Below are 23,986 nucleotides of genomic sequence, written 5' to 3'. Positions count from 1 at the left end.
AGTTATTTTACAACAAAAGCTGACTTTCTCCTGGAGGCTTCTGACAGGTTCAAATAATATTCAGCGTAAATCAACAACAATCAGCCGTCAGTGATTCAACAAGAAACTACAGCAGAGAGAAACTTTGGTACAAAGTTCACTTCCTGTAATCTGTCCAGAGTGAACCCTCTTCACAAACACATCAATAAAAGATCTTTGGCATTGTTGTTGCCTCAATTCATTTTTTTTCTTCATGAGTGAACCCTCCTCTTAAACAAATCAATAAAGGATCTCTGTTGCAGTTATCATCATACCAGCCAGACTGACCTCATCACACAGGAGAGGAGTCGGAAGTGACGCTGCAGGCTAACACTCGAATAGCTGCAGGCTAATGCTAAGCTAGCTGTAACACTTTAAACTATTTCAGATGAAGTGACGTTTTTTCACCAATACTGCTTTTTAATTGGATGCTAGAAATCAAAGCCTGGTGTCGATTGATCCTCAACTCAAAATAAAACTCTTCTGGCCTCTGAAAGCTTCGTGGGAGTGAACAGGTGTGAACTCTACCTGACTGGCTGATGTCACGTTTATTTCTGCCATCAGCAACATAAACTTCACCAGAACTCTGGATGTGCATCATGTGATCTCACAGCTGACAGAGTTCAGTACGTACTGATCTGAGATCTGATCTGAGATCTGCTGTGTGTCCGGTCTGTGTGGATCATCTGCATGTTGCCTGTTTTTTCCTCTTCTTTATTTAATTCACCTCGTGTGTGTTTGATGAACGACGTCTCGCTCAGGTGCACCCAACAGGTCACCTTGGTGATGGTCTCCAAGCAGCACCATCTGGTCACCGTGGTGATACAGCAGGGGGAGGCGGTCACAGGTCACGCTCTGCTGCACACACACACACACACACACACAATGACCTGCAGATTCCACAACCTTCATCACATGAGAGGAACATCCATCAGTTCACCATATCACCATGGAAACACTTCCTACTGTATCACAGTGAATTCATCCAACCTGTTCAACAGACGCACGTCGTCACTGTGTCGACACACGACAACGCGTGTCCGGGCGTGTTTCCTGACGGGGCGACGCAGCTCAGGACGCCCTGACCCTCCTCTGTGACCTTTGATCACGTGACAGCGTCGTCCAATCAGGATGGCTCATGTTGTGTCTTTATCTTGTGATAACGTCAACTGAACCAACACCCAATGAATCTGGGACACTATATACATTATACATCAGTCAGTCGTTGTTCTGACAGCAGCAGAATCTGTTCAGAACACTTCTGAGTCCAGACTTCATCGTCCTGTGAGCACACGGAGGAAACATCAATCTCTGAGTACTGTCAACATTCACTCATTCGATTTGAATTTTGGTTTTAAAATGTCCTCAGCCCTGATGGCTTCACTGTTATTAGACTCAGACTTTTAAGACCTGACAACTGTAAGTCCTCTCTAAGCCCCTACAGAACCCCTTGGACCTGCTCAGTCCCTCCTACAGTCACCTACAGAGAAACATTTCAGTGGTTACTGCAACCTCTTAAAAGAGGTCCAAACCCTAAAGGACCATTACACCCTCTTACAAGTACCTTCACATTGACTCCAGAACCTCCAATGGGCCATCTAGAACATCCCACAGGACCACTAGAACCATGGACACTGCAGGTTTCCTCACAACTTCTCAATGATACCTATTGGTGCCAAGTACATGAGAACCAGAAGACCATAACAACTGCAGACGAGACCTCTAGGACCAACTAAATGTTCTTCTTAAACAACCACTAGAACCACAGTCTTCATTTCTATAAGCACCTACTGGACCACTAGTCACCACTGGAACCTCCTAAATGACCAACAGAACCATCACAGAACACCTTCAACCACCTAACTTGTGAGAACCAAGAACCAAATAAAGGACCTCGAGAACCTCCTACATGTCAACAGGAGGCCTTTAAAGACCCCTGGGATCATCCAGACCGCCTGGTCCAGTCTGAACAGTCTCACTGGGACACTGTGTGTCGTCATGGTAACAAGTCACTTCTTCTTCTGCTGGAACACTAACTGTTCTGTCAGAGGAAACAAAAGGTGTGTAACATCTGTCAGTGTGTGTGTGTGTGTGTGTGTGTGTGTGTCACTCTATCCTGCCGTTATGTAGAAACAAGGTGAGCTGCACACCTGCTGCTGTAATTACCCTGAGGGACAGATGGATTATATAACACACAGTCAGCTGTCAGGCTGATATAACGACCTGTTAACACTGATGGATGATCGGGTCGGGTCGGGTAGGGGGTTTCGGCTCTGAATTAATCAGGAGGGAAAAATCCACCCAGTCAGCAGCCTGAAGCTCAGCAGAGAGACGATAAAAACACTTCTGATCAATGTTCAGATAGAAACTGATCCAGCAGAAGACAAAGACAGTTTCCACCAGCAGCTGATGACACACTGAACCACCATTCAGGTCCACTGGATCTCTGCAGGTTCTGCTGGAACACTGAATCTAACATGGACGACAGCCCGCAGTTTGTACCATTTATATGCAGCAATATTTGTGCTGAAAGTGACCCAGAACCAGACCCTCCTGAAGAACAGGGCCCACCTACATGACCTCTAGAACTACAGCCACCTTTAGTGGAACCTCCCACAGAACCACCAACGAGACCAGAAACATGTCAAACACTAGCGGATTTCTATCTGTCAACATTAACTGACCCAGACTGAAACAGACCCGGTAATAAAGTCCTGACTTTAACCACCTTCTGTTTAAGCAATGCGACCTCTGACCCTGATGTGATGTTAGATACCGGGCCTGGTGCTGCGACCTCTGACCCTGATGTGATGTTAGATACCGGGCCTGGTGCTGCGACCTCTGACCCTGATGTGATGTTAGATACCGGGCCTGGTGCTGCGACCTCTGACCCTGATGTGATGTTAGATACCGGGCCTGGTGCTGCGACCTCTGACCCTGATGTGATGTTAGATACCGGGCCTGGTGCTGCGACCTCTGACCCTGATGTGATGTTAGATACCGGGCCTGGTGCTGCGACCTCTGACCCTGATGTGATGTTAGATACCGGGCCTGGTGCTGCGACCTGCTCGTCCTCCAGTTCCGACTGTCTCTCTTTAGTTTGTTGTACAAAACAAATGAGATTATATTTGTTCATTTCCACTGAGAGCAACAACAGATGATGTGAGGTCGAGTAGTTATGAGGTTCACAATACGGCCAGCAGCGGATGTACTTATCATCTGTGTGTGTGTGTGTGTGTGTGTGTGTGTGTGTGTGTGTGTGTGTGTGTGTGTGTGATGTTTATCTGAACAGGCGCCACAGTCTGAATGAAGCTAAAAATACAGGAGCAGCTGCTGGAGCTCTTTATGTTCTTTATAGTGACTGTAGAGCGGCAGGAGAGAACACACACACACACAACACACACTCAACAACACACAAAATAGAACACACAACACACACAACACTGACAAGAGCTTTGAGACATACTGTAAGATACTGTAATGTTGTGGTAAAGTACTGTACTGTGTGTGTGTGTGTGTGTGTGTGTGTGTGTGTGTGTGTGTGTGTGTATGTTAAAGCCCCCTGGTTTATGTCACACACAATGTTGTTGTTTATTACAGCAGACAAAGATTGTCTCCAGACCCCTAATGACTCATCCTGAGTGTGTGTGTGTGTGTGTGTGTGTGTGTGTGTGTGTGTGTGTGTGTGTGTGTGTGTGTGTGTGTGTGTGTGGGTGTGTGTTTTGTAAACGTTGTCAGTGTACAGACTTATAATAAGTATCTAACAGTCATAGTAAAAGTACAGATATGGTATTAAAATAACACTTTAGTAAAAGATAAAAGAACTGGTGTAGTATCTGATAATAAATGTACAGGACCTGAAATCAAAAATAAACACCAATAAATATACTTAGTTACTTTTCATCACTGAGCTCTGAGTATGTGTGTGTGGTTGTTGTGTTGGCACACACAAGAAATACACTTCAACAGAAACAAGTTGCACAGACAAATCTTCTTCTGTGGTGTTGTGTGAATGAGCTGCACTGAAGAAGAAGAAGAAGAAGAAGAAGAAGAAGAAGAAGAAGAAGAAGAAGAAGAAGAAGAAGAAGAAGAAGAAGAAGAAGAAGAAGAAGAAGAAGAAGAAGAAGAAGAAGAAGAAGAAGAAGAAGAAGAAGAAGAATGAGGAACACAGACGTGTCATCTTATCTGTTACCTGACTAAACAAGCTGCAGGCTATTGGCTGGCCCTGCCCCTGCCGTCACCATGGCAACAGGGACAATTTAAATATGAAATATTATCAATAAAAGAATAAAAGTAGCTTGAGCAGGAGGAGGAGGAGGAGGAGGAGGAGGAGGACTGTAGGAGCAGATGATTGTGCTGAACGTTCCTCCTCGTCTGCTCTCATTGACTTTTAGATTTATAGCCGTGTTAGCATATTAGCAGTTAATGTGTTTCCTGTTTCTGTGAGCCGCAGCGATGATGCTGTTAATGGATTTACATTCTGTGTCGGGGGAGTTTCTGTTCTAATGAGAAAAACATCATAAAGAAGTGAGAACATGCTGATTGTGTTCTCAGAGAACATCAATCAAACGCTCGACAAACGGCTCTCATCCACTTTTATTGTGTTTCTGCTCCGCTGGGACGCATTCAGCCCGTTTTTAATCTCCCTGAAACAAACAGAACGAGCTGCAGCACATTTAACTGTACGACTCTGACGTCTGTAACAAACACTCAGCGTCTAGTCCGAGTGACCGGCACTGATCCGATAAACCCGTCCATCAGTGAGACAAACAGACTCCATGTTTCTACTCAAAGACAGAAAGAAGTTCATGTAGAACATTTGCTGAATTAACAAGAAGGTCCAAATAATGCAGAATGAGTCAGAGACAGAGTTTCACAGAGTTTATAAAGTGTCTCCAACTCAACAACTCACTAAACTGACACATTTGTTAAGGGAGTCTGGTGCTGATGAGCTGCAACTCAATGTGTGTGTGTGTGTGTGTGTGTGTGTGTGTGTGTGTGTGTGTGTGTGTGTGTGTGTGTGTTTCTTGTTGATCTTCAGTTTGAACATGTTAATGTTTATAGATCTTATATGTACTGACTGGATGTTCTGGCAATCCTGCTGGTGATGTCGGGTTCTGAGGATTAGAACTCATCAGGTTCTGGTTGAACTAAGTAAACTGGACCTGAGTTTTATGAAACCAAACCTGCGGATGAGATTTTCACCTCGATGTTAACAGAAGAAGATGATGCAGGTGAACATCTTCTTCACTTTGACCGTTTCAGGGTGATTTGTGATGAACATCTGACCGGACTGATCAGAGCTGATCAAAATATTGACCCGCTGGGCTCTTCACTTATTAACAGAACAAAGAGTTAATGAGCTGCAGCCGCTGCTCGATTGAGTTTAACGCGTCCTGTCAGCTGAACAGAGACGCTGAAGCTCAGGGAGATGAAATGTTTCGCACCAAACAGATCCAGTGTTGCAATGTTCTGGTGGGTCAGCTGGACAGAACCTGGAGCTCAGCCCGTCTGAGACCACACGGTATCAGACTGTTAATGATGATCAGCTCTTTACAGATGTGACAATATCAACATGAACCAGTCTGTTGCAGCAGCACGTTTCTCCTCCACCTGTCCAGGTGTGACTCAGGGGGCGGGGCCAAAGTCACAGACAGGTGATCCCTGGAGCCACCGGATCCTGTTGTGGTCAGTGGTGGACTGACTGGAGATCAGGTCACACAGAGGAACCTGATCCTGATCCAGTCCTGACTCTCAGACAGGTGAGGCCCCCGGGGCCACCGCTGCCACCGCACGTGACTGCAGGTACACAAAGAGTCACGTGACCGACGGTCACACGCTTGAACAGACTGAGCTAAGAATTATTAATGAGATCTGGCTCAATTTAACAGAGTTAATATTTATTGAGCCTCGTGTGATGATGAGCTGAAGGTTCGTCTGATCGAAGCTGAAACACCTGCTCATCAATAATCTGATCATCTGTTCAGGAACGTCTCAGATGATGATCTGGAGAAGGAGAAGAAGGAAGAGTGCAGGTGTTTATCTGGTCTCAGTGAGCTGCTGCTGTGTGTCTTTAATAAAAGGAGTCTTTTTCTTCTTCCTGCAGCTGAATGTGTGTGTGTGTGTGTGTGTGTGTGTGTGTGCGTGTGTGTGTGTGTGTGTGAGCTGCAGCTGTGCATCAGTGTATTTATCAGTGTGTCATTGATATTCACAGCCAGCTCTGGATCAATGAGCTCTGACACGACAACTATCATTTTATTTCTGGTGACCAAAAGATGAAACCACAACTTGGCTAAACTGTCACCGGGTGGGGGGGAGGAGGAGGAGGGAGGAGGAGGAGGAGGCGGAGGAGGGAGGAGGAGGGAGGAGGAGGAGGGAGGAAGAGGAGGAGGAGGGAGGAGGAGGAGGAGGAGGAGGGAGGATGAGGAGGAGGAAGAGGAGGAGGAGGGAGGAGGAGGGAGGAGGAGGAGGGAGGAGGGAGGAAGAGGAGGGAGGAGGAGGAGGAGGAGGGAGGAAGAGGGAGGAGGGAGGAGAAGGGAGGAGGAGGGAGGAGGGAGGAGGAGGAGGAGGAGGAGGGAGGAAGAGGAGGGAGGAGGAGGAGGAGGGAGGAAGAGGGAGGAGGGAGGAGAAGGGAGGAGGAGGAGGGAGGAGGAGGAGGAGGAGGGAGGAGGAGGAGGGAGGAGGGAGGAGGGAGGAGGAGGGAGGAGGGAGGAGGGAGGAGGAGGGGGTAGGAGGAGGGAGGAGGGAGAAGAAGCAGGAGGAGGGAGGAGGGAGGAGGGAGGGGAGGAGGGGGAGGAGGAGGAGGGAGGAGGGGGAGGAGGAGGAGGAGGGAGGAGGGGGAGGAGGAGGAGGGAGGGAGGGAGGAGGGAGGAGGAGGGAGGAGGAGGGAGGAGTGGAGGAGTGGAGGGAGGAGGAGGGAGGAAGAGGAGGAGGAGGAGGGAGGAGGGAGGAGGAGGGAGGAGGGAGGAGGGAGGAGGAGGGAGGAGGAGGAGGGAGGAGGGAGGAGGAGGAGGAGGAGGGAGGAGGGAGGAGGAGGGAGGAGGAGGGAGGAGGAGGGAGGCACACCAATCAGCAGGACAAACCACAGATATAAGGAAACTATATTTTTCCATTCACAACTTAAACTTTTGGCTGTGACGTCACACAGCTTGTAGAAATCTTTAACATTTTGCTCAACATCGATGTGCCACGTGGACCCAGATCTGATTCAGAACCAGCTCTGGGTTCAGTAAACTGCTGTGGGTGTTGAGCTGTCGGTCCACTAACTGGTGTCCACCGAGGGACAAACTGAGTCAACGTCACTGACATTTCACCAAGTTGACTTTTAGGCCAGTCACAGGAGATGTGATGTGTTCAGTTGTTTAGCTAGCTCAGGCTAACCTTACAGAAGCTACAGAACAGATCAGCAGGCTGTGGGACACGACCAACTCATCTGAACGATCTCTGATTGGTTACCTGTAAATAAAATGGGCCTCAGGGTTTTTAAAGCCCTGAGTGACGTCTGCAGGCTCCTCACAGGCTGCTGCCTTCACAGACTTTAATATTCAGGCCTCGTCTGCCGTCACTGATGAAAAATATCCTAATATGAGTTTTTGGAAACACTGAAGTTCTTCAGTAAAGTGTTTCATCTTCTTCCAGCTGCTGTTTGAGCCCAGATCAGATCAGAGGCTGTGATCAGCGGGTTAATCCAGCCCACCGCTGGTTTCAGGTCACTGTCATCCATCTTCCCGTCTGTCTCACGGTTTGGGGAAAAGCCTCATCAGTCTCCAGATATGTTAATCCTCCATCAGCCTCCTCTGCCTCCGTCCTCTAATCATCAGTCCGACTCTGGCACCGAGTTGCTCCGAGTGTCATTAAAACGGTCATTTCCAAATTAAACAGGAGAAGTGTTTTGGGACGAGAGGAGCTCTTCTGACAACACAGAACCATCTTTTCTGCTCGGCTGCTCCTCTAAGGTGGCTTCATTACAGAGCCCATTAAAAATAATCACTTAGACGACACGGAGAGTCGGTGTGTGTGTTCAGAGCAGCTAATGCATTAATTTAATTAGCAGCATTAACAGCGAATCATCCCACAGAGACAGAAGAAGAAAGGAAAAACTCAGCCTGAAGACGGAGAACTGGTTCACTGAGGAGGTCAGAACCAGCCGTCTGAAATCTGCATCAGGGTCCCTGATCTGTCATCGATTATCTGACCTGAGAGGCTTCGAACTCGCCTCCTCCTGCTGCAGCTTTCTGCATAATAACAGCCTGAAGCTCACAGAAGAAAATCTACCTTATTAACCACTTTCTGTCCACATGAGGCAAAATAAAAGTGATCCAGTCATCCAAACATTCAGACAGCAGCTTCGCTTCCTTTCAGTTCGGCTGCAGGATTCATCGTCTCAGCGTCGACGTCTGTTTGTGCTGGTTCCTGTTCATTTCTTGTTTTTACTGGTTTGATGGAGATGTTTTATTTCCATTTCTGTTTTATTTCATATCGCAGGAAAGAAAAAGATCCGATCAGCTGATTGAAGTTAATTCTCTATAAATCTCAAATCACACTTTTGTCGGTTTTGTTTTTTTAAAATCATCTGAGGGAAAAAAGTAAAACAACTGTTCCTGAATCAGTTTGATTCTGCATTTTATAGCTTGCAGTCTTTTCTTATCTGTTCTTATTTTTCTCTTTTTGATATCAAGCGTTCACGTCTGTGTTGAGTCGAAGTTGAAGTCGTGTGTTCCTCGTCATCAAAGCCTCGGACTGTGTGAACTGAGTCGAGCCACTCGTTGTCCTGAGAACTAAATCTGGACCGGCACCACGAGCTGGTAACAGTGAAGTGATACCAACCTAAACAGAACCTGTGATAGTCTCCAGGTTACAGAGCGCCTCAGCAGGTCCCGTCTAATCTCTGGTGTTTAGGAGCCTTCAGTCCCTCACCTGTTCCCATGATGCCCTGAAGCCCCGCCCACTCCGAGGACAAGCAAAAGTTCCTCCATGTGCTTTATTTATTTCACTATCTTTTAATAAACGAGGTGATTTTCCTCCTGATCTGAGATCTGAGCGCCTCTGACTGAATTATACATGTGTGTTTGTCCAGGTCACTGAGCTGCAACAGGAGACACACACACACACACACACACAAGACAGGAAGTTAAAGGTTGAAACCTGACAGTTTGTTCAGGTCGTCTGATGTTCGTGTTGCTGATAGAGACGATCGTCAGCTGTAGTTTCCTCAGTAAACACACCAACCTCTAACCAGCGTCTCCGGACCTCGACAGCAGCGACAGAAAGCACAAAGGACGAAGAGGTCGGTGTGTTTACCAGGAAACTACAGCTCATAAACCACCAGACAAACAGAAACAACCAGAACTACAGTGAGTGAACAGTTTGAGTCCAGCAGAGAGGACGCAGCCAGCAAGCAACCAATCAGAGGCAGCGCAGAGCTTCTTGTAAGAAGGCAGGATCTTTAATAAAGCTACAAAGTGATTTATAAAACAACCACTGGAGCCTCCAGGTGAGGTGTTGATGTGCGTGATAATCATTCACAGAGTCTTAAAACTATTAACAACTTCCCTGAAATCACTTTAACTTTGTGTTTGTCAGAAAATAAACCACAGAGGAAAACAATCAGCGATCAGGAGTTCATCCTGCTCAAATAACGGATCAATAATTGTTGGAAACCTCGTCGCTTAAGTCACAATGACGGGCAGCAACTCAATTACATCAAGAGGCCAACAGAGGACGTTAACATCAGTCATGTGACCACAATCAGCTCAACTCATCGTGTCTCTATCACAACTCATGACAGTGTGATAGACGAAGACCTGACGACGGGATATGACATCATCAAACACTGCAGCATCATGTGATCAATATGAGTCAGTGATGAGATAACAGGTATCACAGCGGACCAACTGCACAAACTGAGACAGAAGATTTGCTTTCAACTAAAATCATGGAAAATCCAAATGGAGTTCTGAATGTGGACCAACATGAATCTAACTTCAATCATTAGCAGCAACATGAGGTCAGCTGCTCAGAACTTCCTCCACACCTGCAGCCACACCTGGACAGTCTGAACACCTGTCCTGCTCAGATATCAGAGTATCAGAACCAATCACAGCTCATCTCCAGCTGAGATGTTTGACGTCATCAACCACATCAACAGACCAACATAAATCTAACTTCAGTGAAAACCCAGAGGGAGTTCTGAAACATCCAACAAAACAACTTCAGCAGCTCCACCACCCAGCACCAGCCTCAGCACCACCTACCCAAGCGTTGTCATGGTGACGATGGTGTACCAGAAGGCTGCTGGGATGCTGGTGAACTTGCTCGCGCTGGATCCCTTCTCTGCGTAGAACATGACAGTGGCGAAGATGATGATGGCCATGGTGAGCGAGAAGAGCAGGAAGCCGAGCTCGGACGCGCAGCTCTTCAGCGTGTAGCCCAGGATGCGAAGTCCCGCGGAGTGCCGCGAGAACTTGAAAATCCGAAAGACCCTGAAGACCCGCAGCGTGACGAAGGCGCCGCTCACGTCCTCGTTGTCGGTCATGACGAGGCCGATGTAGTAGGGCATGATGGCCACCACGTCGATGATGCTCATGACGCTCTTGACGAACTTGTAGCGGCTCGGCGCGGCCATCAGGCGCAGCAGGTACTCCACCGTGAAGATCATGACGCACGCGGTGTCCAGGCAGAAGAACGCGAGCGCGTAGCGATCCCCGCACGACATCTCCTTAATGCGGTTCGGCGCGAGGCCGCACGGGACCGTCTCCACCACGTTGGCCATGACCGACACCGCGATGAAGAAGCCGGTGACGTAGTAGAAGACCAGTGCCATGGTGGAGGTGTGCGGGTTCTCGAAGGCCCGCCACATCGTCTCCCGGAAGCTCAGGTCTGGAGAGACCAGGTCGTTGGCCGGGTCCATCTCCTCGTCGTCCTGGATCCGCTCCTGGTTCTCCCGCCGCCGGTCCTTGTAGTCCTCATAGCAGCAGTCCCCGATGATCTCCGGGATGATGCCGAAGAATGCGAGCTCCTCGTCGTACGCGGAGATGCACTCCTGCCGCGGGTAGTGCAGCTTCCCGGTGCGGTAGAAGTTGAGGATGTGGCGGAAGATATCCGGGTCGCGGTCGAAGAAGTACTCGTTGGTCTCCTCGTGGAAGAAGAAGTCCCGCTCCGTGCTGCCCAGCAGGGTGTCCGGGTACCGCTCCAGCGTGTCCCGCCACGTCTGGAACTTTGCTCCGCTGACGTTGAGCATGATGAGCCCCTGCTGCCCGCGCTGCCTCTCCTGAGGGGGCACCGGCATGGGCGCGCCGGCCACCGGCATCCAGCCGATGGCCGCCGCGCGGGCGAACGGCAGCCACGCCGCCACTCCTGCTGCCATTCTGGACCCGGAGCTCGATCCTGGAGCTGTTCGGAGGCTCGTTAGGAGGGTTCACAAGCCGGACCAGCGGCAGAGCATCCGGAGCGAGGCAACAGATGGACACGAGTGGCGCGTCAGCGGGAGAAGAAGAAGGTTTACGCGCGAAATGTGCGTAAAACTGAACCAAACAGATCCACGTGTGACCAGCGCGAGCACACACTCCTCCAGGCACACCACAACTTCAGATCGGGTCTGTTAAAACCCGCACCCGGTCCCGGTCCCGGCCGCTGCTCGGTGTGTGGACTGTTTTCTCCCCGTGCCTCGTGCCTCTCCTCCCGCAGCAACAAGTCCAGCATGCATCACGGTGATCCTGCGTCCCGGACCCGAACACCGAGCTCACTGTGAGCCGCCTCAGGCGTGCTCCGCTGCGGGTCTCCCCGCCAGACTCTCCCGGTCCTCCGTGCTGATCCCGCAGTGAGCCTCCCGCAGCGACGAGTGTGTTTCCCCGCAGAGAGAGAACACACACACAGACACACACAGCAGGAGAACCGCAGAGAGCTGAAGATGTTCGGCTGGAAGCGGCTCGATGTTCAGTCACAGGTGCTGCTGAGAGACGGAAACACGCGTTACTCCTCTCTCTCTCCTCTCTGTCTCTCTCCTCTCTCTCTCTTTCTCTCTCTGTCTCTCTCTCTGTCTCTCTCTCTCTCTCTCTCTCTCTCTCTCTCTCTGTCTCTCTGTCTCTCTCTCTCTCTCTCTCTCTCTCTCTCTCTCTCTCTCTCTCTCTCTGCCTCTCTCTCCTCTCTCTCTGCCTCTCTCTCTCTCTCTGGTTGGGGGCGTGTCGGAGGAGAAACCCCGAGGATCACACGGACACTTAACGCACAGTGGCTCAGAACGCTCGCTGCTGTGTGTGTGTGTGTGTGTGTGTGTGTGTGTGTGTGTGTGTGTGTGTGTGTGTGTGTGTGTGTTTATAACAGTCAGGCTCGCGCGCGCACGAGCCCAGGAGAGTGTTTACCTTCAGTCAGCGGGATTCATCTTCATAATCTTCATCTTCATCATCGAGCCGGGCTGTGTGCTGACCCGCAGGCCCGCCAACTGAAGAGGAGAACAGGAAGTCACATGTGGTCATATTGTTCAGAACCATAGCCGAACCTGAGTCCGTTCAGAACCTTCAGTTTAAAAGATAAATATCAGACTCTGGAGTCGACCAGCACAAAACTGACTTCTCACAATAAAACAGAACCAGAACCAGAACCAGTCCATCAACTACAAATACTGAAACACTTGGTAACCACCCCGAGCTACAGCCAACCACTGCTGAGGCCCCGCACACACACACACACACACACACACACACACACACACACACACACACACACACACACACACACACACACACACACAGCTCAGACTCTGCACAGAGCCATCAATCAAACCTATTGATTGATGGTGCAGAGTACACACAGGGAATAATGTAAATACACACACACACACACACACACACACACACACACACACACACACACAGCATTGATCTGAGCTCCTCTGGGTTCTTTTTGTTCAGTGATTTAGGAGCAGAGTGAGACCTCCTGCCTCCATCTGCACCCACTGACTGCTGATGGAGTGTGTGTGTGTGTGTGAGTGTGTGTGTGTGTACATGTCACATTAAAGGGACATTTCATCCCAAAAATGCAGATTTCACCTTAAATAATAATAATTACAATTTATTGAAAACACACTGACGACACAGACGGACTGAACACGACACATCAGAGAAGATTGGTTCTGATGGATCATTTCAAATAACAGATTTCCCTGCAGGTACAGTTACAGCTCATTAAACACACACACACACACACACAGAGGATCATTTTCAGAGATGAAACTAATTAAAGCGATTCATCTGTCAGTGATGTTGATCGAGCTGCAGGTTCATCTTCATTCAGTCAGCTGTGAGACTCACTGTGGTCCAAACACCTCTTCAACAGAACCAGCTGTTTTTAGCCAGACTATATATATATATATATATATATATATATATATATATATATATATATATATATATATATATATGCATATATACGTATATATATATATATATATGCATATATACGTATATATATATATATATATATATATATATATATATATATATATATATATATATATATATATATATATATATATATATATATATATATATATATAATGTTAGCCTAGCTTAGCACAAACACTGGCGATAGAGGGAAACTGTTAGCGAGTGCAGACCGAGTCTCTGATGTGTTCGTCTGCATCAGGCTGTTTGAATAAAGTTTTTCTTCTGAATACAATTATTAGTTTGGGAGTTTTTGTGTGTTTTCAGTTCTGGGAGCTCGTTGGGTCCGACCAGCACCGCCTCCTCCATCCTGCTGCTGACTGTGTTAGTTCTGCAGCTGCATCCAGATCAGCTCAGGGACGTTCGGTTTGAAGTCACTCGCACAATGAGTTTTTTCCCAGAAGGCCGTGGGACGCGTCTTCACTCAGACAGAGAGGTTCGTCTAACTCCCCCGACAGCTTTGTCTCCGCTGCTGCTGACGGAGAAAAACCTGAAGAAGAAGAAGAGGAAGACGGTGCTGCAGTCGAGGCCGCGGGTCGATGTTTGTGAAGAGCAGGTGTGAAGAGACGCCTCCTGCTCTGTTTCCCATCAGCCCCTGGGGTCTGCAGCAGCGTGTGAACTGCGAGGAAGCTGCTGTTTGGCCTTGAAGAGATTCAAACAGAAAAAGTCGACTGTCTGCAGAATCCTGATCACATGTTAACACATTTATTATTTATTATGTGTGTTTGCACTGACAGCAGCTCCTCCAACCAAACTCTGTTCACGTTTTACACGTTTTACAGCTCAGTCAACTCGTCCATCACATTCCAGTCCATGTTTTTATGTTCATTATTAATTCTGCATATATTTTGTTTCCACACTCATCTGTCACAAAGACAGGCAACAAGTTTAAAGAAGATTGTTGAGATCTGTACACTAGCAGTCCGTTTCCTGTCCTGTGACCCTGAACACATCGTCTGCACTCTGATCACATGCTGCCTCATTCATGAGCCAAGTCTCTGCTGATGTACAGATCGTCTGACAGGCTGCAGCTTATTCGTCCACATTCACCATCAGACATACGACGTTCAGACCTCAGGAACACGGAGACGCTTCTCAATGTGAGATGTGACTTTCAGAGAGTTTCCTGCAGCGTCTTCATGTTCAGTACGTTTAACTTCACGTCTGTTCAGCCTCACGGTAACGTTTCCTCTCTCTGTTCAGAAGCAGATGGTCCATGTTACAAATGTTGGAGCAGAGACCTGAACACTGGTCTGTGGTTCTGGCCTCTCTGCTGTAATCTGTTACAAACTGTTTTCATTTTAATCTTCATCCGTTCTGAACTTCTCCTCCTGAACCTCCGTCTGACCTCGCCCTCCTGCTCTCACTGGGAAATAAATTCCTGTGGAGGTAATTACCTGCTGGAGGAGCACTAATTGGCTGAGTTACCCACAATTCCTCTGGTTATTTGTAGGAACGAAAGGAGTGGGCGGTGGGGGGAGGCGAGGAAGTGAGAGACCACTGTTCACGACTGTGTTTCAACATCTGTGAACGTGACACCACGGGATGTTTGTTCCAGTCGTGTGTTTGGACAGAACGTTCTGTTTTCTAACTCAAATGTAAGCAGAACTTGTTCACAGCGTTGTGACAACATCAAACTGATCATCAGTGAACATGGTCCACATATGTTCCACCACTGTTGGCATCTGATACAGCATCTGAACAACAAGCTAGCACTAGAATGAGTTGTAACAAAATCAGATGGTCTCCAGCTAACATGCCAGTCCCGGTGCAGTGGATCCAGCAGGTGTGTTCTGGTCCATCAAAGGAACAAACTGCCTCCTTTGATTAACGAGGTCTGGAAACCTGCGAGGCCACAGATCGAAGGTTAAACTGCGGCTGACACGCAGCATCCTAAACAGGAAGTGGACACCTGGAAGCATGCAGAGAGTGTCGTCCTCAGATTCACGGCTGCTCTTCTTCTTCTTCTTTAGCGCCGCGCTGCTTCACTGAGTGATTCTGCTGCGTCGTACCTCATGACCGAGTCAGCGATCGCAGCTGAGGGCAAATTTTTTTGTTTCCAAGTCTTTAATTTCTCTCCTTAATCACTCACAGCTCGTTCATTACACAGTGAAGGAGCACAGAGCGGGTCTGTGCAGAACCTGGTGTTGGTTCTGTATTCCTGAGTGGACCCGCAGAGTCTCGTCCAGCCGCCGTCGTCTTATCACCACATATTGGTTTGAGCTCAGAGATCCTCAGGGAGGACAGAGCAGCACACCGTGACAAACAACACATCCTGCTCATAATGACTGCTGAGAGAGAGAGAGTGTGTGTGTGTGTGTGTGTGTGTGTGTGTGTGTGGTCGGTCATCTCTCTTTCATCTGCTGCAGGTAGAAACTCTTTGTGCTGCTTCAGAGGACCGGTTTCACTGCCGACACACTCTCTCCGGATCAGAACTGCAGTAAACTCTCACATGTTTGGATGGATACAGACAGACAGAGTTCTGTGTCGTTAGCTTCTCATCAAGCTGAGCTTCTCGTTAGCAACATTCTCCAGTGGGTCCAGCGGTTCCTCTCGCCCTGTCTGACAAACATTGTTCTGAGAATCTTGGTACTGATCCGACCCTCAACTGAAGTCTGAACATCAGGTCAGTAACTCGTTCGGTCCTGTTTTCATCAGTTCCGGACTCAGAACCCATCCTTCACGCTCTCGTCTGTTCAGCCTGATTAGCTCCGAAGTCCAAAACACAGGCACCAGCAGTGACCTGCTCAGAGAGGCAGGAAGTGACAAAACACCAGGACGGACCTTTCAAAATAAACCAAAAACCCAACCCGGACAGTTATTAATAAAAACAAGTACAACTGAGCTTTCAAAATAAAATACATCAGACATTCAAACTGTGTGAGTGCAACTCACAGACAGCAGCTGAGTGTCTGAAGGCCTGAGGCATGCTGGGAGATCTCAGTCTTACCTGGGAACCCTCCATGTTGTCACACCAGCTCTCATATATTCATGTATGATAAACTGATCTGAGCTCAGCTTCACATCACGCTGTTTTACATGAAGACACTCCTGATGTAGATTCTCCCTTCGTTCACTGTGATTGGTCAGATCTCTGTCGGCGCTCTGCCTCGGGGCTTCGTGTCCCATCAGCCACTTGGTGTTGTTATCATCTTCCTCACTGAGGGCGAAGAAAAGCTGGTTATGTGATAAAAATTTAAACACATTCAGCTGAGACACGCTGGCTCACACTCGGCCCCCCCGAGGAAATCAAAGCGGGATCATTTGTCAGCGCGGCTGCAGCTTATAGATTTGTGCTTATAAGCCTCCATAACTCACATTGTGCTGGTGCTGCCTGCAGATCAGTGGGGGAGAAGAAGAAGAAGAAGAAGAGAAGAAGAAGACGGAGTGAAATACGATTCTTCTGCCTCAGCACGTCTGTCAGCAGCAGGATGAAGACGTCCTCATGCTGATCGTCGCCTTTTGTTCTTTTTAACAAACCAACAAAGAGAAAATCAATTCAGCAGCTGGAGACACAGCAGGGCCAGAAGTATGTGGACGCCTCTACAGGCGAGGGTGGAGCAGGTGACTGCCACCTCCACAGGTGAGGGTGGAGCAGGTGACTGCCACCTCCACAGGTGAGGGTGGAGCAGGTGACTGCCACCTCCACAGGCGAGGGTGGAGCAGGTGACTGCCACCTCCACAGGCGAGGGTGGAGCAGGTGACTGCCACCTCCACAGGTGAGGGTGGAGCAGGTGACTGCCACCTCCACAGGCGAGGGTGGAGCAGGTGACTGCCACCTCCACAGTTTACATAAAACACAGGAATCTCTCGCGTTAACTGAGTGTTTGTTGCCTCTCGTGCTGTGATGGCTGCCAGAGCTTCATGTTTGTTTTATGTTTGTATGTTTTATTTGTCTGTAGATTCTTGTACATTTGATCAGTTCTTGTTCTGCAGCTGACAGTCTCTCAGAACGTTGCAGTGTGTGTGATTTTATAGGCGGCTCTCTCTGACTGACTGGTTGGTGGTGCGTTCAGGGACAGAATCGAGCGTCGGTGCCCCTCAGCTCACTTTACTGTCCACATACATCAGGCTGCCTCGTCATCAGGACACAAATTCATGCTGTCGTCCTCTGAGGGCGAGTCGGTCACCGAGTCCCCGGTCGTTCAGGTTAATGATGTCACGTGTCCCGCCGGAGGACTGACTGTGACATCATCACTGTGACATCATCACAGGGAGCAGAGCTAACGATGTGTTCAGGTGCTCCGAGTGACCCGTCAGGACACCAGTGAATGTTACAGTCACACTGAAACAGGAAGAACCACACATATAGTAGAACCACACGTATACTCAGACTCAGGTTCTGGACTCTCCTGCTCTCCAGAGGATCAACTCTTCTGATGACCTCATTAATGCTGGTCCAGCACCGCCGTCAGGGTGGAGCTTATAGGTTTAACATGTGACAATGATCATCAAATCAAAGTGATTTGTGATTCTGATCGATCAGTATGAACATATAGATCCTCCCTGCTGAAACAGAGCGTCCAGGTGAGGAGAACAAACACCTGGAGCCTCGTCAGGTTCTTCTTCTGTGAGTCACGAACATTCTGTTCGTTAAGATAAAAGCTGGGTCTCAAATACAGGCCCGGAGAAACTCCTGATGCTGGGCTCCCTTCACGGAAATGGACTTTACTTCATGAATGTAACGTTACAGAGACGAGACTGAGAACCAGAATCAGAACCAGAACCAGAACCAGAATCTCTGCTGAGTGCAGCTTCACCTCAACTCTCTGATGTTGTAAAGTTTTCTCCTCGTTTCTTCCGCTTGTCTCCCCAGCGACACTTGTGATGACATGAGAACTGAACTGAAGAACACAGGTCCAGTTCTCAACCAGGTGAAGAACACAGGTCCAGTTCTCAACCAGGTGAAGAACACAGGTCCAGTTCTCAACCAGGTGAAGAACACAGGTCCAGTTCTCAACCAGGTGAAGAACACAGGTCCAGTTCTGAGCCTTTGAAAACTTCAACGAGCGAACAAACGTACTGGTTTTATGCTGGATAACTAACAGGCCAAACAGAACCGTGACCCGGTGGACCGGTGGGTGTATCAGGATGTGTTTGTACAGACTGATGTTCTCAGCTGACATCTGTCTCTCTGACTCCTGATCGCTCTCATTCAGTTCCTGTGTCTGCTGGAGTCGTGATGAGAAGAAGAAGAAGAAGAAGAAGAAGAAGAAGAAGAAGAAGAAGAAGAAGTTGTTCATCACATGCAGCTTTCATTAACGGGCTCATTAATTAATGTGGAGGCCGTTAGCAGCGAGCGGAGCGGCTCAGGCGAATCAGGACGCTCGCTCCGCGTGCTGCTGAATAAATGAACATCCTCGTTGTTGCTCGTCATCGGTGAGTTACAGCTTTAATTTTCGGAGGTAGATTGTTCTTTATATTTGGTCCCTGGGACACAAGAAATGAGAGAAGAATATTCAAAGAAGCATCTTCTGGATCCACTCAGGAGCTTTTGATCACGCTGAGCTGTTATTAATTCATCTGCAGCTCAGACATGAACTCTCACTTCAGATGGTCTCCAGTCTCTGCTGACATCACTTCCACATTACACAGTTTTAATGTTTCTTTTAGCTCATTAAAGATTGAAAACATGCTGCTCGTGATTCTGTTATGAGCCAACAGCTCTGATGAATCCCCCCGACATCCTCCACATCACGTTTGTTTTCATTCAGAGAGGAACCAGGAACGGCCAGGAGGTTCTGCTCGTATCACATCCGGACTGTGGAGCCATCACTTCACTTCTGTTTCAGCTTCATGTTGTGACATCACACAGTTAGAAGAACATCTCAGTTTGGTTTAAACGCCGGGCTGAGCCGGGCCGAGCCGAGCCGAGCCGGGTCGAGCCGGGCCGAGCCGGGCCGAGCCGAGCCGAGCCGGGTCGAGCCAGGCCAAGCCGGGCCGAGCCGGGTCGAGCCGGGCCGGGCCGAGCCAGGCCGTCAGAGGAGCAGCTGTGAAGTGTTTAATGAGCGTCGTGTCACAGGTGATATTCAACATGATTCCATGAATTCATAACGAGCAGCCGATTGATCCTCGTACAAACACTCAGTTAACCTGAGCAAGACGCCAGGCTGGAAACAAAAACCCACAGTTCTGATCCAGACGAGTGAGTCCTGAACCCGGTTCTCATGTGTTAGTCTGATCTCCTCTCCTCGTCTCCTTCTGTCATTATTAATCAGAGATCATTAATATTTCTTGGTGGAGCAGGAAGTGGAACCTGCAGAGTCGACAGGATGAGATGTGATGCTCTTTAATATTCATGAAGAAGAAGAAGAGACACAACAGGTGAACAGAACTTCAACATGTTGACAAATCTTATAAAATCTGTTTTCTTCTCCCAGCCAGCTCTTTTTCCACCGTGTCTGTCTGATGGTTGGAATTTAGAAGTGAGTACGATTTGATGTGGGTCCAAACAAATGTGGATCTTGTGGATTTAAATGTGTTTTATTAGGTTACAGTTCACTGGGTTAGGGGGCCTGGGTGGAGGTATGCACTCTACCAAGTTCATATACATGTGCAGAACAGAAATCTGATCCAGAACTAACCTACATGTGGATCCTGGACTTTTTTGAATTCCAAAGAAGAAACAAAAAAGACCAAAACTAAAATAATGTTTCCACTTAAACATCATCAGAAAGGTTTCCTTCACTCTGAGGTTCTGTTGGTTCTCAGGAGAACCTGATCCAGAACCTTTATTAAACTACACACTCTGCTGCTGCTGGTGTTAATGGTTCTGATTCTGGCTTTGATGGTCTTTCTCTACTCAAAGTTCATTCAGATCTCAGTCCAAGTGAAGCTGAAACACTTTCTCACTGCAGCTCATTCATTATTCATGTGACCTTTAAAATAACGATTTGTCCTCGTTACTTGTTGTCCTTTAATGATAACGATGGTTTATGATGATGAAGCAGACTAAAGACCAACAGCTTTATTCAAAAGTTAGAAACAGTTTCCTGAGGCAGCAGGCTTCTGGCGGACCCCGCCACCAACCAGAGACACAACAACCATTACCACGAGAAAACTGTGTCCATGCAGCAGCCATCAGAGTGGGACCCAGTTGGACCCAGTGGGACCCAGTGAGACCCAGTGAGACCCAGTGGGACCCAGTGAGACCCAGTGGGACCCAGTGGGACCCAGTGAGACCCAGTGGGACCCAGTTGGACCCAGTTGGACCCAGTGAGACCCAGTGAGACCCAGTGGGACACAGTGAGACCCAGTGGGCCCCAGTGAGACCCAGTGAGACCCAGTGAGACCCAGTGAGACCCAGTGGGACCCAGTGGGACCCAGTGAGACCCAGTGGGACCCAGTGAGACCCAGTGAGACCCAGTGGGATGGTTTAGACCAGTGGTCCTCAATAGGAGGCCCCCTTGTCACATCTATGACACAACAACAGGAAGCAACAGAGCTTACAAACTGTTTTATTCAACTGTACCGCTGCGATCCTTTGTGGCAGCACAGTCACAGTCAGCACAAATCTGTTGCTGCGTCTCAGTTCAGGGTCTGCGTCCTCTGAAGGACCTTTGTGGTCTTTGAAGGCGAGTCCTTCAGAGACCTTGTTAACGGTCTAGCCTTTGGAGCTTTTCCTGATTGTGTCACCAGATGTTTTACCCTTTCTGCCGCCCAGGCCCACGAAGGTGATGATCTACGCCACGCGTTGTCGCCATTTTCTCTCTTTCTTTCTTCTTTTTTGGCCGTGCAAAGAATCTTGGGATATGTGAGGCCACGAAGGATCGTAGCGGTGCATCCTCCAGAAACAGGAGAGGAAGGAGCATCTGGAGGATTCAGGCCTGGACAGACTTCACGCAGTGTTGTGATGTAATCGGCCTTCAGATGCTCCTCTGAAGGATGCAGATCTGGACTGAGACTGCACAAACTGTCACATGACATCACTTCCTGTCTGTCCGTCCTGCAGAGCGGTCCCTCCTCTGTAGCTCAAAGCGTCTCAATAAACACTGTAAATACAACTGACTTTGTGTGTGTGTGTGTGTGTGTTGGGTGCACTGATGTGTGTCGTTAGATAATAAACGGGACGTCCTCTTGTCTCTTGGGGACAATACTGATTATCACCATCTGTCAGCTACAACAAAGGATTGTGGGAACACAGGAGGAGATGTGTGATGCACACACGCGGTCTGTTTGTGTGTAGATGGGGAGCAGGTTTTAAACACGATCGGTGTGAAGACGGCGGCGGCGGCCTCTTCTTCTTCTTCTTCTTCTCTATATTTAGCGTGGAGACGAGAAGGTGCCGAGGTGAAGCTGCTGCTGCTGATCGTTAATTAAGCTGCTCGAGTCGTCTTCACACCTCTGACGAGAGTTTGAGTGTGAAGACGAGCGAGTGGGACGAGCTTCACAGACTCACGACTCATTACTGTCTCTCTGCTGCGTCTCACTCGTTTGTCTCTGATCAAAGAGACAAAACGCCGTCCTGCTCCGTCTAAACGTTCTTCACACAGACGCTCGGTTCTGTTTGTGTTCCGTTCAAAGTTTGATTGAATCAAAGGAAGCAGGATCAGTTGTTTGTCAGCTGGTGTTCAACAGTATGAGTCAATGATGTCACGTCACACAGCTAGCATGCTAGCAAAGTAAGCTAGCTTCTACGTCTCATGCAGCATAAACGAGTGTTAGCTTCCTGACATCAGTTTAACTCCCTTCAGCGCCTCACATGGAGTCTGTCTGCTTCCTACAGAACCTCGCTGCTTCACATCCGGGCCAGAACTGTCGTTACTGCCTGTCGTCCTCAGAGTCTCTGACGGAGACACACAGCGTCCTTCATCCACTCAGACTCAGTCATGGACGCAGTGCTTCATCCAGTCAGACTCAGTCTTGGACAGAGTGCTGCAGGTTATATTCAGTCAGATGTTTTGTCTTGAAATGATTTTATCAGAGGGAAGAGATGCGGTTTGTCCTGAGGGTCGTCTGAGGGGTTCGTCCTCTGGAGCGCAGGACTGAGATGATTCTGGTTCTGTTCATGGTTTCCTGTTTTCTCTCAGCTGCTCCACATCTTCCAGTGTAGCCTCCAACTCCTTCGTCTCAGTTTGACAGCTTTTCCTTCACCTGTGTGTGTGTGTGTGTGTGTGTGTGTGTGTGTGTGTGTGTGTGTGTGTGTGTGTGTGTGTGTGATGTGGGTGACAGGTGGACTGATGTTTTGACAAGCAGAGTGATGGAGGTCTGCTGGCAGAGATGGATGGCAGGTGGGGTCAGAGTGGGCGGAGCCTCTCTCCACCTGTATCATCACATGGAGTGAGTTTACGGTGAAGACGTCGTCCTGTCAGCTGCTGCAGCGACTCTCTGACTCACGTCAGCGCTGACAGGATGAGACAGATCAGACTCAGTCATCTGTTCGGCAGCTGACTGACCTTGAACGCATCATCGCCTGCAGCTGCAGAAACTTTGGTGACATTGATGTTTGTTTATGACAGACTGAACTCAGGTCAGATTTATCAAATTTTATCAAAGAAATTAAAGCCACTGACTTTGTGTCCGTGTAGAACTATGGAGGCCCTGAAGCGTCGGCTGATCAGCACCACCTCTGAGCTGTCGGATGGTTGATGAAGCTCGTTACGTCACAGAGCTTTACATTACACACACAGGTTTTAACTTGAACACAACTGAAGTAATGAACTCAGTCAGTCAGTTAAAGTTGGTTATCGATCTGTGGATCTGATCTGACACGCAGAAGAAGATGAGAAGAGTTTCACCAGCTACTGCTGGACTCTGACTCACAAACAGACTGATTCTGTAACTCTGACGCAACCGGCAGCAAATCTCCCCTCAGAGTGTGAACTGAGTCCAGCCCGAGGCTTTCTGCTGGACAGGAAGTGACACGTGGACTGAGCTCAGGGCAGGAAGTCACTGTCTATGTAAGTTAATTCATTTGCCTTAGAGTGAGGCTGCGGTGCGTTCAGGGGCCTTACAGTGAGGCTGCGGTGCGTTCAGGGGCCTTACAGTGAGGCTGCGGTGCGTTCAGGGGCCTTACAGTGAGGCTGCGGTGCGTTCAGGGGCCTTACAGTGAGGCTGCGGTGCATTCAGGGGCCTTACAGTGAGGCTGCGGTGCGTTCAGGGGCCTTACAGTGAGGATGCGGTGCGTTCAGGGGCCTTACAGTGAGGCTGCAGTGCGTTCAGGGGCCTTACAGTGAGGCTGCGGTGCGTTCAGGGGCCTTACAGTGAGGATGCGGTGCGTTCAGGGGCCTTACAGTGAGGCTGCAGTGCGTTCAGGGGCCTTACAGTGAGGCTGCGGTGCGTTCAGGGGCCTTACAGTGAGGATGCGGTGCATTCAGGGTTGTCCAACTTCTTCTTCTCTCTGAGTTGTCGTCTTTCTGTCTTCCACCTGCGGTTGTCCACCTGTCGCTTCTCTCTGCCAACACTGGGCTGTTTCCTGTCACTGGTGCATGCTGGGATAGAGCTAATTAACCAATCCCTGCTGAGATCTTTAATCTGAGTCAGAATAGGACACAGAGTGTCCAACAGACAACCAGAGTGCTTGAGGGAAGGTA

At 48.8% G+C, this 23,986-nt stretch overlaps 1 protein-coding gene across 1 annotated transcript in view; it reads right to left on the bottom strand.

The window, feature by feature from the left end:
• LOC119032491 (potassium voltage-gated channel subfamily D member 2-like) overlaps window positions 1-13,363 on the bottom strand; it is a 36,489-nt gene extending 23,126 nt beyond the window's left edge. Inside the window, exon 1 of the mRNA XM_037121748.1 lies at window positions 10,272-13,363. Within this exon, the coding sequence (XP_036977643.1) occupies window positions 10,272-11,383 (1,112 nt within the window). The 5' untranslated portion in view covers window positions 11,384-13,363. The remainder of the gene's footprint in view (window positions 1-10,271) is intronic.
• Window positions 13,364-23,986: the final 10,623 nt, after the last annotated feature.

The sequence above is a fragment of the Acanthopagrus latus genome, chromosome 14, assembly GCF_904848185.1.
Source record: "Acanthopagrus latus isolate v.2019 chromosome 14, fAcaLat1.1, whole genome shotgun sequence".
NCBI classification, from domain to species: domain Eukaryota; kingdom Metazoa; phylum Chordata; class Actinopteri; order Spariformes; family Sparidae; genus Acanthopagrus; species Acanthopagrus latus.
Note: the sequence above shows the minus strand (reverse complement) of the source record. Positions and strands in the feature narration are given on the sequence as shown.